The sequence below is a fragment of the Brienomyrus brachyistius genome, chromosome 25, assembly GCF_023856365.1.
Source record: "Brienomyrus brachyistius isolate T26 chromosome 25, BBRACH_0.4, whole genome shotgun sequence".
Classification (NCBI taxonomy): Eukaryota; Metazoa; Chordata; class Actinopteri; order Osteoglossiformes; family Mormyridae; genus Brienomyrus; species Brienomyrus brachyistius.
Window position 1 is genome coordinate 11,386,364 of NC_064557.1, and position 13,200 is coordinate 11,399,563.

The 13,200-nt window shown below is 47.8% G+C and overlaps 2 protein-coding genes across 6 annotated transcripts; one reads left to right on the top strand and one right to left on the bottom strand.

Moving 5' to 3' along the window:
- Positions 1 to 813: 813 nt before the first annotated feature.
- Positions 814 to 6,681, bottom strand: casp3a (caspase 3, apoptosis-related cysteine peptidase a). Its single transcript, XM_048995614.1, has 7 exons — positions 6,524 to 6,681; positions 5,413 to 5,511; positions 4,936 to 5,075; positions 3,260 to 3,388; positions 2,219 to 2,394; positions 1,997 to 2,126; positions 814 to 1,903 (listed from the first exon to the last, which is right to left on the bottom strand). Exons 2-7 carry the CDS (start codon positions 5,490 to 5,492, stop codon positions 1,674 to 1,676), a joined length of 885 nt encoding a protein of 294 aa, XP_048851571.1. The 5' UTR covers positions 5,493 to 5,511; positions 6,524 to 6,681; the 3' UTR covers positions 814 to 1,673.
- Positions 5,959 to 12,578, top strand: primpol (primase and polymerase (DNA-directed)). 5 transcript variants are annotated; one of them, XM_048995612.1, is made up of 13 exons: positions 5,959 to 6,077; positions 7,228 to 7,418; positions 7,495 to 7,589; positions 7,741 to 7,879; positions 8,086 to 8,233; positions 8,398 to 8,622; positions 8,905 to 9,067; positions 9,740 to 9,837; positions 10,099 to 10,185; positions 10,275 to 10,383; positions 10,671 to 10,753; positions 10,844 to 10,890; positions 11,862 to 12,578. In XM_048995612.1, exons 2-13 carry the CDS (start codon positions 7,239 to 7,241, stop codon positions 12,096 to 12,098), a joined length of 1,611 nt encoding a protein of 536 aa, XP_048851569.1. In that variant the 5' UTR covers positions 5,959 to 6,077; positions 7,228 to 7,238; the 3' UTR covers positions 12,099 to 12,578. The 5 variants fall into 5 exon arrangements, with proteins under 5 accessions (XP_048851569.1, XP_048851566.1, XP_048851568.1 ...); XM_048995609.1 differs by lacking the exon at positions 5,959 to 6,077 and adding an exon at positions 6,208 to 6,344; XM_048995611.1 differs by lacking the exon at positions 5,959 to 6,077 and adding an exon at positions 6,726 to 6,979.
- The last annotated feature ends 622 nt before the right edge of the window (positions 12,579 to 13,200 follow it).

Here is a 13,200-nt window from a genome sequence, read left to right on the forward strand (position 1 = left end):
GAACAGAAAAGGGCCTTTCCCAAACTGCTCCCACAAAGTTGGAAGCATAGAATTGTCCAAAATGTTTTAATATGCTGAAGCATTAAGAGTTCCCTTCACTGGAACTAAGGGGCCTAGCCCAACCCCTGAAAAACAACCCCATACCGTTATCCCATCTCCACCAAACTTTACATTTGGCATAATGCAATCAGGTAGGTAACGTTCTCCTGGCATCTGCCAAACCCAGACTTGTCTATTAGACTGTCAGAGAGATGCGCGTGTTGTTGGTAGTTGTGAGACTTGCGTGCCATGAAGCTCCCAGCGCAGTTCTTGTTCTGGACTTAACGCCAGAGGAAGTTTGGAACTCTCCAATCACTAAGTCAGAGCATTGGCGACTTTCACACTATGCGATCCTCGGTCTGCTACTTCATGGCTGAATTTCTGTTGTTCCTAAATGCTTCCACTTTGCAATAATACCACTTAGAGTTGACTTTGGAATATCTAGCAGCGAAGGTATCTCACAAACTGGCTTATTGCAAAGTGGCAACCTTTCAGAGTACCCCACTGAAATTCCCTGAGAACGATCCCTTCTATTACGAATGGTTGTAACCCTGAATTCTGCCGTGTAAGATCAATGATTAAGAGGCACGTCTCAGATAAAGTGGGCATGCTGCCAGCTGCAGCCCCCTGACAAGGTCCTAGCAGATACAGGCCGAGACTAACCCCTGCTGGAGAACAGAGCCTTTCCCATTCAAGAAGCCCAGAGTCATGCATTTGTTGAGCTTCCTGTATAACTCAGACTGCAAACACACAAGAAAAAAAAAAACAACAACCTTCTCCAAAATGACAGCCTTTAATAAGACTCATGACACATGCTCACTGTAGTGGTCGACTTCTGTGGGAAGCTGCAGTGATCAAGGACATCAGAACAGTGAAAATACAAAACGACTTATAAAAAGTCAATTCAACAGCTAAATTGCTAGATTACTCACATGTAATTTCCCTGCAGATGCATCACCTCCACATGATAAACTCAAAACATGCCTTCAAATACATTTCCTCAGGCCTTGGTTAATGTTTAAACGAACAACCCGGCCCCTGCTTCAGGCTAAGGGCCCTGGAACAGCATCCACGCGCAAGCTCTGGGTTTCCCCCCCAAACAGCCGGGACACACAATTGGAGGAAGCATGGGGGGTGGGGGGGACGCACAGGCCACAAAGATCACAGTGTGGGAGAACAGAGCCTATAGCCGATACGGGGAGGCCAAGGGTGTTACTTGGAAAAACCCTAAGATGGAGGACCAAGAGGACCAAGGTGGGATCTGCAGATGAGACTGGGAAGTGGGGACCAGTTCTTAGGCTTAGCCAGGAGGACGGCCTGAAAACAGCGGCTCCCACTTCCCCACAATGGCTCAGGCCTGCAGTTACATGACTGCACTTGCCCGAGACAGTAGGTATGCTCTGCGCACCATCACCATGGTTACCTGTATGACAGCATGCTCCCGTCAGCAAAGTGCTGCGAAGTCTGATATGTCCTATAAAGCACAGAAGTCCCTGGAACAACTGTGCAGCTTAATGGAGGCACATTTTCAGCTGATATAAATCCAAACAAGTAAAAAGGCCTAGACACAACCCTGAATAAGAAAACACACAGAATATAAAACTCGGCTTCCCAGCAACAGCTACGGAGCATCACTATGACTTAAAGTACATCTCCTTGGTCAACATAGACACTATACAAGGAATTTGCTTCTTCGCGTGGAATCCAGGGATGTCGGACGAGGATTCAAAGTCCAGCGCCACCTTGTGGTTGACTCGGGTCATGATCTGCATGAGCTCCAGCCGATTCCCATACTTGCCCAGCATGTCGCAAAGAGACTGGATGAACCAGGACCCGCACATGGTGTTCCTCCATGAGTAGTACCCTGAAGTAGGGGTAGGGGTGAAGTAGAGACATGAAACACCCACAGCTCACCAACCTCTACCTATCCCAGAGACCAAGCAAGTCGGCACCATACCTGGGGCAGTGGAGTATGCATACAGGAAATCTGCCTCCACGGGGATTCTGTCTGGAGACTTCCCGGGCCCGTCTGTTTCGAGGTCCCCATCCTGCTCGATGCCCTGATCCAAATCAGTCCCTCGGCACGCCTACCAGTAATGAGACTGCCTGAATCAGAACACAGACTACACAGTCTCTACGTGACTGACTTCACCCCCGCTGCCGTCACACCCGACAGTACCTGGATGAAGAAGAGTTTGGGCTTTCCCACCAGGGTTGGACAGTGGTCGCCACGGAAGTAGCCCGTGAGGATCTTGAGGTCGACCGGGCCGTTGGTGCCGTAGAGCACGCCATCATCGCCATGGCTCAGCAGGACACACACGAAGGAGGCCGCCTTGCTGTGGTCCTCCAGGGCAGCTGGGTGCGACACGAATGCCACGCGTACGGTTGGACACCGGTGTCAATCCCACAAACCCGCAGTGCAGACACACAAACCAGGGATGATCCCCTCCTCAAGAGAAGCATGTTGCAAGCTATGGAAATAACACGTCACCACAAGCTCTTCTGCCAGCGTGACAGGTCATGTCGGGAGGAGACTCCACCTCACAATCCACCAGCCAACAGACTAGTCATACAAGGACATCAGCATGAATGTGAAAAGTAGGGGAAAACGGTGTATGTCCTATGTCCTTGTTAAGCAGGGGAAAATATAATCATCTTGCACACAATACAAGACAATACAAATGCATCACCAAGCACCCATTCACAGGGAAAAAAAAAACAACAACCGGTCGGTCAGTTACTCATGCAGAAAGACTAATACACCTGGCTATTTGTGAAATTCCACTGACTTGAAGCATCAGACCCATTACAGCACTCCTAACTATCCAGGACGGCACTGAAAATGGCTGATTAAGTGAGAAAAGGTAATAGACAAGCATGACGAATCGCAGACATCGAAGGTCCACAGCCAGGTCCTTGGTGTTATCTCAGGGGGAAAAAAAAATTTATGACTGGAAATGTAACACATTAATTAGCAAAAGCACTTTACTCTGATCCAATGATTGACAAAGGGAGACACTTGGACTATGCCTTCCCCCACTTACCAAATGTACTCAAGATCCCATTTTCCCCACAAAACCCACCCCCAGAGGATGCTTTGTAAGAAGCTGAATACTAGTATGTGAAGCATGCCCATCAATGAAATCCAGCGAGACCTCCATGACAGCACCCACAATTTACACCTGAATCACTTGGAACTAATGAGGGTTAGGGGGGTCACCTTTTGACAACACCTGCTTGATTTTCTCCACGGTAAGGTCATTTTTCACGGTTACTTTGTAGCCCAGTTTGGTGAATGCCTTCATCACGTTCCCGGCGTCCACATCCGTGCCGTTGCGGGCATTCATGCCTGGAGGGGGCACAGAGACAGAAAGGGCTATAGGGCTGTGTGATAGGACCGAAATTTCATATTCCAATATACAGCACCAGTAATGTCAAGTTTGACCACAAAGAGGATTGGTTGCAGATCATGTCCTGAGGCCGTATTCCTTGTTTTTTGTTTTGATTTTTACTTTCCTAATTCTGACATTTTTCAGTGATATAATTGTGTTATTTCTTTTCTCCTCAGTTTTTAGCTGTGCTCTCCATGGCTGGGTGTGCCGGTGACCTTTGTTGGCCTGTTTTTTGTTAAAAAAGAAAAATTCTCTAATAAAAAATTTGGTCACAAAAAAAAAAAATCTGGCCACAAAGGAGAGTGGTGGTACTGCATCACATGACCTGGCCATCTGACCAAAATATAGTAGAGGTGGTTTTGGAGGGAAAAGCAGCCAATGAGGGCTCAGCATATATGTGGGACCTCCTTCAGGACAGCTGGAAAATCATCCCAAGAGGCCCAACCCACAGAGCTGCCCCCAGGTCATTTATCAAGGTCATTTATTTAGTGAATAATTATTTTTATAAACTGACCACATGGAAAGGCCAATTTCTTATGACTTACTCCCACAAGCCCAGAATGGGATATTCAGTCAGATATTGATTTTGAATTATTTGTGTTCTCTGTCCATTTAATAAAAGTCTGCGTAGCAGCTGCAATTTTCTGGTTAGGAAGCCCAGTCATGGTGGGGTAACCACACATGTTCATGACGGCTGCCACTATTATGCTGCTGCAAAATCAGCCCTCATTTATTCAACTGCAATATTGATAGGTGGTTGTGGGTCACATACAGTGGTGCTCTGAAAAGAAAGTGGGTGTGAACATTCCCTGGAGAGTGAAAGGACACTTATTGTATGGCTTGATGTTAGTATGTCACAATCATTTGTAACCTTCTGAAAGTTCTGCCACACCACATCATTGCTAATCGCCCTCCGCTGGCCTACAAAGCTAAAAATGGACCAACCCCCTCCTACCTAAAAGAAATTCTCACCCCGCACAGCCCCACTCTCCCTGATCCTCCAGCACTTGTCTATTAAACACCCATATTTAATAACTACAAATGACTTCCCTTCAGTTTTTTAACGAAAAAAAGATGCGAAACAGACAAGATCGAGGGTACAAACTGAATTTGGTTTTATGTTCACTGGCTTAAAAAGGATGGAGCTATTACAATTTGTCAAACTGCTATAGTGATAGACTATTACAAGTCACATACAAGTGGTGTTCTAGTGATCAGCATGGCACTTTCAACACAGTGCCCAAGTAATCCGGCAGTTTCGTGTGAGTAGAATGATATTCACGTCTTGCTTTATATTCCTATTAATATTTACCTTTGGAGAATGTGGCACTAACTAAAACGTTTTACTTTATAACCGGTGCCATGTTCAGGAAGATACTGCCCCTTAGATGGCAAACCCCGGGCGAATATCTAATATGAAACCAACTTCTCCGCGGTATAAAAAAAAAACGCAAAGGACTGAACTAGAGCGCCAACACGGACCGGGCTCCGGATTGATAGTTACCCGTGTTTCTGTCAAAGTTCTTGTTGTTGATGATGACGCACATTCCGAGGCTAGGGTAGTCCAGCTTGTACCTGTACAGAAGGTCTTCAGCCTTGGCGTCCACTTGCGAGCATCCAGGGGACACAGAAGAGCTCGAGGCTCTGAGGAGCACATATACTAACATAGTGATACAGCACAGCAGACCCCAACAATGCAGACACGCGTCCATTTAGCCGGGAAACCAGTTAGACTAGTTTAGATGGGTCAAGATTAAATGTTACCAAATCATCACGTCCTCACATCTCCACTTATCCCCCTTCCCCCGACTGACTGTGCCGATGGGGCCCTAGCCCCGGCTATTTGGCGACTCACCGTACACCATCCATAACGATGCTCTCATAGCCCTTCATGTACGAATGCTATCTTGCATGTTAGGGCGCTATAATAGTCACCATGTTTACCGCAGATAAAAGCAAAAGATAGCAGGAGACGTATTACCCGCCTGACGGAGCGTCGACACCGGCCGCCCGAGCGTCCACTTCATCCTCCGGTGCTCTTTTGTCCGGAACAACAGACATGGTCGTCTACAAAGACCAACTGAGACAAAACGATCAGAAGAAACCGCTGAAGCGGAGCGAAAGGAAAGCAGCAGATACGCAGTAGCTCAGGGTCCGCCCGTGCGAGCAAACAGCAGCAAAGAACAGAGTCTACAGGAGTCATTTCCTGTTTCCGCCGGGGGCTCGACCAATCGCGCCACTCTATGACGTAGACAAAAGGCGTGTGGTACCTTTAAAGATTCATACAATTTATAGAAGCATACAATCGACGGAAAATTGGAATAGTGCGGTTTTACTGGGAGAAAGGACACATAAGCTGGAGTGTTTATTTAAGCACAGAATAGTTCATAAATGCACCACATACAAAAATCCATCCATCCATTTTCCAAACCGCTTATCCTACTGGGTCTATCCTAGCCTATCCTTATCCTAGCCTAACCCGGAAGCAATGAGCACGAGACAGGGAACAACCCAGGAGGGGGGCTAAGCCCATCGCAGGACACACTCACACATGCACTCCTACGGGCAATTTAGCATGTCTTTCGACTGTGGGGGAAAACCGGAGTAAGGCGGACCCAGGCGGAGACTCGAACCTGGTACCCAGAGGTGTGAGGCAACAGTGCTAACCACTGCACCACCATGCCGCCCCCTACATACATGCAAAAATACATTTAAAAATTAAAACGGTTTAAACTCCAACGGGAGAGATCGGTTTGTCCAAGTTGAGTACGTTCTCTGCGGAGCATCTCACCCCATAGAACTCATCCAGCTTCCGGCAGACATACTGTGAACATGAGGGCTACTCGAAGCAGTTTGTATTGCGCCACAACCGTCGAGACTGATAACATCTTTATTATCCATATCGTTATGTAGGTAGGTGGGTTTATTTGCCATTTCAGCCATATAAACACGTCAGATAAACCCCTAAAGACAGACGTGTAGTGCTGATTATCAAGTACCTCTCATACTCGTCTATGTTCTTTGAAAGGTAGATTCAATACAATTCCAGCACAAACACTAACAAGAAGTAACAATAAAATGAGCACACTCACGTTTTGTGTGGATCTGGTGGATACGGACTGTAAACTGCTGTGCTATTTAAATAATCTTTATCAAATTATTTTTTTTCTATACGAGCGCGAACAGCGACAGCTAACTTTGGGATTTGAGTGTCCACTAAGGGGGAGTTCCTTGTTACATACGACACGCCTCCGGGAAAGTGTTCTTGCGATATGAAAATTAACTGGTTATTTCCTGCTGTTGAACTACGTTACCCATCAAGCATTTAACGCGGACCTTCAGCGCGCGGCAAATTTCAACCATCGTTGGAGTTTGCGGTACAGCCGCTACTGTGTGATTTATCAGTCTGAAAAAGAAATGTCGGTAATCTCTCTTATGCAGTTTTGGTCACGGAATTTCACTTTTAGCAATACGTCAGTTCGTGACGTGGTGGTAATGAGAGTTTACTGAAGAGGAATTACTGCCGCTAGGTACTGAAATTTATACCGGTAATAGGAGCCGTTTCACGTTTCTCGAGTGACAAATACAGTAATACAATAGTCGTACCCGGATTTCTACACGCGGTGTTGCTTATATGAGTCCTTGCCGTGGTGGCACAGTGGATAGCATTGTAGCTTTGTGTTCTTAGGGGGGTGGGTTCGAATCTTACTGTCATTGTATTCTGTATAAGCACGTATGCAAGATGGATAAACAAACCATGTTAATTCTCATAATATTGCATGTTACTTGCTGACAGATTCTGCAACGATGACAACCCAGAGGGAAGAGAAAGTCAAACGGGTGGAGGAGCTGGTGAGATCTTTCCAGCAGCACCCCCTAGCTGCCCTCTACAGGCCACGGCTGTGCCGACCCTGGGAGCCGTCATCTGTCTGGAGGCTGTTTCCACGGCAAAGTGCAGCGCTAGCCTTCGCCAAGGGCTGCAAGGAGGTGAGGGGGCTGTTCCGTCTACCCCGCCTCCCTGTGTGTGTCTTCTCCTCAGCAGTAACCCTCCCCCCACCTGCAGGATGTGCACGTGTTTGCCCTGGAGAGGGAGCTGACGGAGGCGGGACAGAGGATCTACCTAGTGACCAGTTACTCTGAGCTGTGGCATTACTACAGGTGGGTGTTGGCTCCATGCAGCCGGCACACGTGCCCTGTGTGGGTTTGGGGGAGGTACACATGTATCAGACACACCCAAAGTCAGTTATGTGAGAACATGGTTGAGTCTTTGGATGCCCCGGCGTACTCAGAGGAGGCTTGCGGCCTGCAGGACGTTCAGGCACTCGCTGATGCACTGCTATGAGGTCATCCCCGAAGGCGCCGTGTGCAAGGTCTACTTCGACCTGGAGTTCCACAAGCCCTCCAACGAGGGCTTAGACGGTCCACAGATGGTTCAGCTGCTCATTCAGGTAGGACGGCTCAACCTCTCAGACGTGGCCATTTGATGCCTTTGTTACTTTTTAAAGAGCTTGAAATATTGGTGCTTGGCCATGAGGATGCATTATGAAACCATGGGGGGGGGAGGGAACAGGTGTTTGAATCGGCACAGGAAACACCTGACTTCATAAACAGGAAGATTGTCTCCTGGCTGAGCGAGTAGCCCTCATGTTCACAGTATGTCTGCCGGAAGCTGGATGAGTTCTATGGGGTGAGCTGCTCCGCAGAGAACGTACTCAACTTGGACTCCAGCACCGATGACAAGTTCAGCCGCCATCTCGTGTTTGTGCTGCCAGATGCGGCGTTCAAAGACAACGCACACGTCGGTACGCTTTCGCCCAGTGACCGCGGGTCCTCCCGACTTTCAGTGCTGCGTTTTAGTCTCTGTCACTTTCACTAACAGTGAATGATTCTGTATCATTTTATACTGGAGAGCTGATATTTTGCGGCATCACTGCTTTGGTGTTGAATTTGCTGTTATTCTTCAAAGGTCGATTTGTCCACAAGATTCTCCAGCCCGAGCCGGAATCCCTCCAGGAAGGACAAGGCATCACCGAAGAGGCAGCCGCTCCGGAGATGGATGTGGACTGGGAGTTCACTGGCTCAGATGAGCTTGGGAGCCCTCAGCCAAAGAGACGGAAACCGGGAGGGGGAGGCCTCCACTTCCTGCGGGTGAAAGACAAAGAGGGACGATGGGGGCTCCTTGTGGATCTGGGTGCGTAGGACCCGTGGGAGGGATTGTGGACGGAAACACAGCCCTAAAAGGGTTAATGGTCTGAGAGAAAAACACATACCTATGAGTTCTCGGTTTACCCAGACTACTGAGCGAGTCTGTTTTGAGAACGGCAGTACATGAGTATTTTGATGATGATGAATTAAAGAGTCTTAAGCATAGTACGTTTGCTCAGATTCCTCTTTGTCATCACATGGCAGAAATGTCAAGGAAAGCCCTGGAAGTATCACACCGTCTCCCTCACTTTAACCTCTCGTCCGCCAGGTGTCTACACAAAGAACCGAAATTTCCGCTTGTACAAGTCCTCCAAAGCTGGCAAGAACACCGCCTTCACCGTTGCCGCGGACAACTGCTTCGTCCCGCGGCCTGACAGGCAGCTCTCGGCGGAGGAATGCCTGTTTCTGGCCTCCCTGGTGACCAACGTCAGGTGGGTACGAATCTCGGCCAACCTAGTCGCTGCTCTGGAGGGTTCAAGTTCCGACCGTTCCTGTAAAACCACACCCTCCGAGGTCACTGCTGCATTCAAGGCTGAAATGGATATTATGGGATCTTCTGGATTATTCACAGAAAGTTGTCCTTCACCCAGTGATTGTAGGAACTTTGTTAACGGATAAACTGAGACATCCCAGCTGTCCGGTGAGGTTTGAATCCAAACTGGAGCCCCTCCTATACTGCCTGTTGAAAGTAAACAGCCAATTCCTGCTCCCGGGACAGATGCCACCAGTTAGCAGTGTTTATCTGGCACTGAAGTGCTTTCGGGTTCAAGGCTGTTCTTCCGAAGGACACCTGACTTCCAGATGGAACATATTAAAGGTTCCTGAACTGAGCAACCATGTGATTCATAGCACATACAAATAAGGATCGGCCATCCGACATACAACAACCTCCCAAAGCTAGAAAACAGCTGTCACTACAAGTTAGTTTGCTTGGAACTCAGAGTACTAATCAAAACACAAACACCAAACAAATATTTTTAGGTTAAAAAGAAGGTGGTTGATGTACATTTCAGTCTGTGACTACAGCTGAACCGTGGGGTAGTGGGAGACCCTGTCTTTAAACCCAGTACCTGTGGGTTAATCTTCTTGAACCGTTGGTACAGTTTCACAGGTCAGAAGATTCTGACGTCGGAGGTCTCTGACGTGAAGAACACGCAGGCCTCATTCCGCCAGCCTGCCCTCCTTCAGCCGAGCATCGCCGGTACAGCCTCAGTTTTGTCTTTCCTCTTAGCGCTTTCTTTTACGTTAAGTGATGGAAGCTGGCTCTTGGTTTACTTCATGAATATTTCAGAGGAGCAGATTTTGCCTAGCACTTTACTACTCAAAGTGAATACCTGAAATCACCCCTTGGGGTTTGAACTAGTGACCTCCACGGCCACTATGCCAGTTAGCAAAGCAGGACTTGCATTCAGCAGCTTATTCAAGTGCGGTTACTGTGTTCATTGCTCTTGTTAAATATCAGAGCCTTTAGGCGGAAGCCAGAGCTCTCCCTACAAAGAAGTGGATGAATTCATCCTGTCCTTGGTCAGAAAGGATGGTGTTCAGGGAGGTAGGACTCTCTCTCTCAGGCTCTTTTCTATATGCAGCTGAAAGCGGAAGATTCTGGGTGTTTCACTGTCCCATCTCATTCCCACACAGCCGTCCGGCGCTGCAGCTACTTTGAGGTGGAGCAGCTGCTCGTCTACGACATTCTGAGGTATCGCTGGTGTGGGAACGTGGGCCGGTTCCACAGGAGCAACAACATCATGTGAGTGAGGGGGAGCTTCCCAGGAGATGACAGGGGGGCCACGTTTCCCCCTAAAGATCTCTGCTTGGGTCATTACCACCACATACCGATGTGAGGGCATACTCTCCCCCCCAACCCATAACTTATCAGTTGTCTGCTGGGACAGAGGAGACCCACAAACATCAGCGGTTCTCTTGGGAAACCTTTGATGACATCACGTGACCTGTTTATGCATGCGTGACCAGTCAGATTAAATGACTTTTTTGGCAAACTTTACAAACCACTTGAGCCACTCCTGCTCTTGTCAGGATCTTGGTGGACCTCAAGGAGGAAGTGTGGTACCAGAAGTGTCATGACCCCGTGTGCAGGAGCCAGAATTACAGGTCTTCGAGTAAGGTCTCCGTCGTCCGAGCCGTGCCGACCCCCCCCACTCACCCACGTTGAAACGTTTCGATTGGTGTCTGACAGATCTCTCCCTCAGGTTACCCCCTACCACAGGACATCTGCTTCAGCTACCTGATGAAAGAGGTCAGTCCCTGTGGTACGCTGTCGAGTGTCCCATGTGATTACTTGGGAGGAGGGTGCAGTCGATGGTCTTTGGTCTTAACTGGGTGGATCTTGACTCAGGTGTTTAGGGATGAACGTCAGCCTTTATCAAGCTTGCCCTTTGCTCTTGTTTAAAGACTGCAGTTTCGGAAGCTTTAATGTATATTTGATTCCGCTCTGCTGTCGTGGAACCTCACTGTCTGGTGACCCCCAGCTAATCTTGATGAACATGACCGAGATCCTAAGTACCTGCAGTTTCAGGGAATTAAGATTAAGATTCACCTTCACTGTCATTGCACATGACACAAGTTCAAGTACAACAGAATGCAGCTTTTGCATCTAACCAGAAGTGGTAATATTACCTCATAAGCACCTTATATTACTATTTACAAGAGGGGATATAAGTAAATGATTTCATCAGTTATGGAAATAAGTCTTTATATAAGACTTTGAAAATGGTGTACAACACAAATATAATGACTTCTCAAAGTTAGGCTCTCTTAGCTGGCGGCTCAACAAAACATACTAACTTCAGCGAGAGCGGAAGTCCTCCCCCCCTTACCTCTCAAAGAATCATGGGAAATGCAGTTTTCTAGCAACAACACAATACGTTAACTTAAACGTACTCTTTCAATAGGAAATAAAATATAATGTATTTCTTACCAAAAAAATCAAAATATATAAACTAAATTGCTGTTATTAAATCAGATATGCATAGCAATAAATGAGCTTAATCAGCAGTAAAGTTATAACAGTCAATGTTCAGGGTAAGAGTGGATGAGGTGAGGTTGTTTAGTCTAACAGACTGAAACTGGGGTCTGTTAGTCTGCTCAAGTGTCCAGTTCCAAAGGGAGGTGCTGATGCTAAGGTCTTTGAGTTTGTTGATCATATTAAGGGGATGACTGTATTAAATGCAGAGAAGGAATAACATTCTGACCTATCCCACATGGCAGGACGATGAGGACCTGGAGTATCTCATGGACGACATGGGTAATATCGAGTCAAGCCAAAGACAGGAAGGGAGCCAGGCCCCCAGTGCTGAGCAGCTCCCGGACTGGGAGCTCTGGCCAGATAACGAGGCCCACCTGGAGGCCCTGGAGGAGATGGAGAGGATGTCCGCTGAGGAGGTGCCCGATGAGCTCCTGCTCGAGTCCATGGCTCAGTTCGAGTCCTCGGGGTGTGTTGGCTGACAGGGTGAGGGATTTAATGGAAGGTGTTCCTCAGAGAGCGAGAAAGCACTACAGAGACCTGCTGCGATCAGTCATCACACCATGATTAGCCATCACGTCTCGATCAGCCAGCACACCATGATCAGCCAGCAGGTCTCGATCAGCCAGCACACCATGATCAGCCATCAGGTCTCGATCAGCCAGCAGGTCTATCAGCCAGCAGGTCTCGATCAGCCAGCACACCCGGTTGTGACTTATCCATGTTCGTGTCACCCAGTACCTTAGCAGTTTATCCCAGTAGTGGGCCGGCAGACTGTTAAATGGGCTGGTTAGTCCCTTGTGTTATTTGTTCGTTGGCCTGCTCTCCTCCTGCCACTCTTCAGTGGCCCGGTGACCCTCTGTTGTGGTTGCTGTGGGGGCTCTTCCCATGTCTGTGTACTTCACCACACTACCCATGACATGTACATCAGTGACTGCTGTAATAAATGCCTTAAAACTTGATGATGCTGCTGAGGGGAAGGGGGGCAGTGGACCCCATAAGAAAATAAACAGGTGGATAAAAGGAAAAACCCACTTGCACTTACACCTTCCCCTGGGGGTCTGAAGGTGTCTGACTTTTCCTTGCACCACAGGCAGTGCCAGTCAATCTATTAGGCGACATCAGCACCTGTCTAGGGCATAATCTTCTGGAGTAGCACTGACTTAGCCAGCCAGTTTCACTTTGTCTCAGACAGGGGGTGTCAGCAGCGGGGGTGCCACAGTTCTGTACTTTCACCAGTACTGACCCCAGGTGAACCAACCCCACACAACAAGACCCTCATTCTGTCCTGGCCTGACCCATTTCTACTGGGATTTCTGACTCCTTTGTTCTTCGCTCAACCACTTTGGCTTGATTTTTTTTTTTAATCATACACATTGCTCATTAATATCCTATACAGTCGACCCTCCATATCGGCTGGTGTTGAATCTGTAGATTGAAAATAGAGAAAGAAAAAAAAACTTTGCTGAATGCCAAACACTCTGCTGAATCCGTTCAATGGTTAATCATTATTCCCCAAACAACTGTATTAGGTATCATACTGCAGTATAACAACTGTTTACATAGCATTTACACTCTATTACA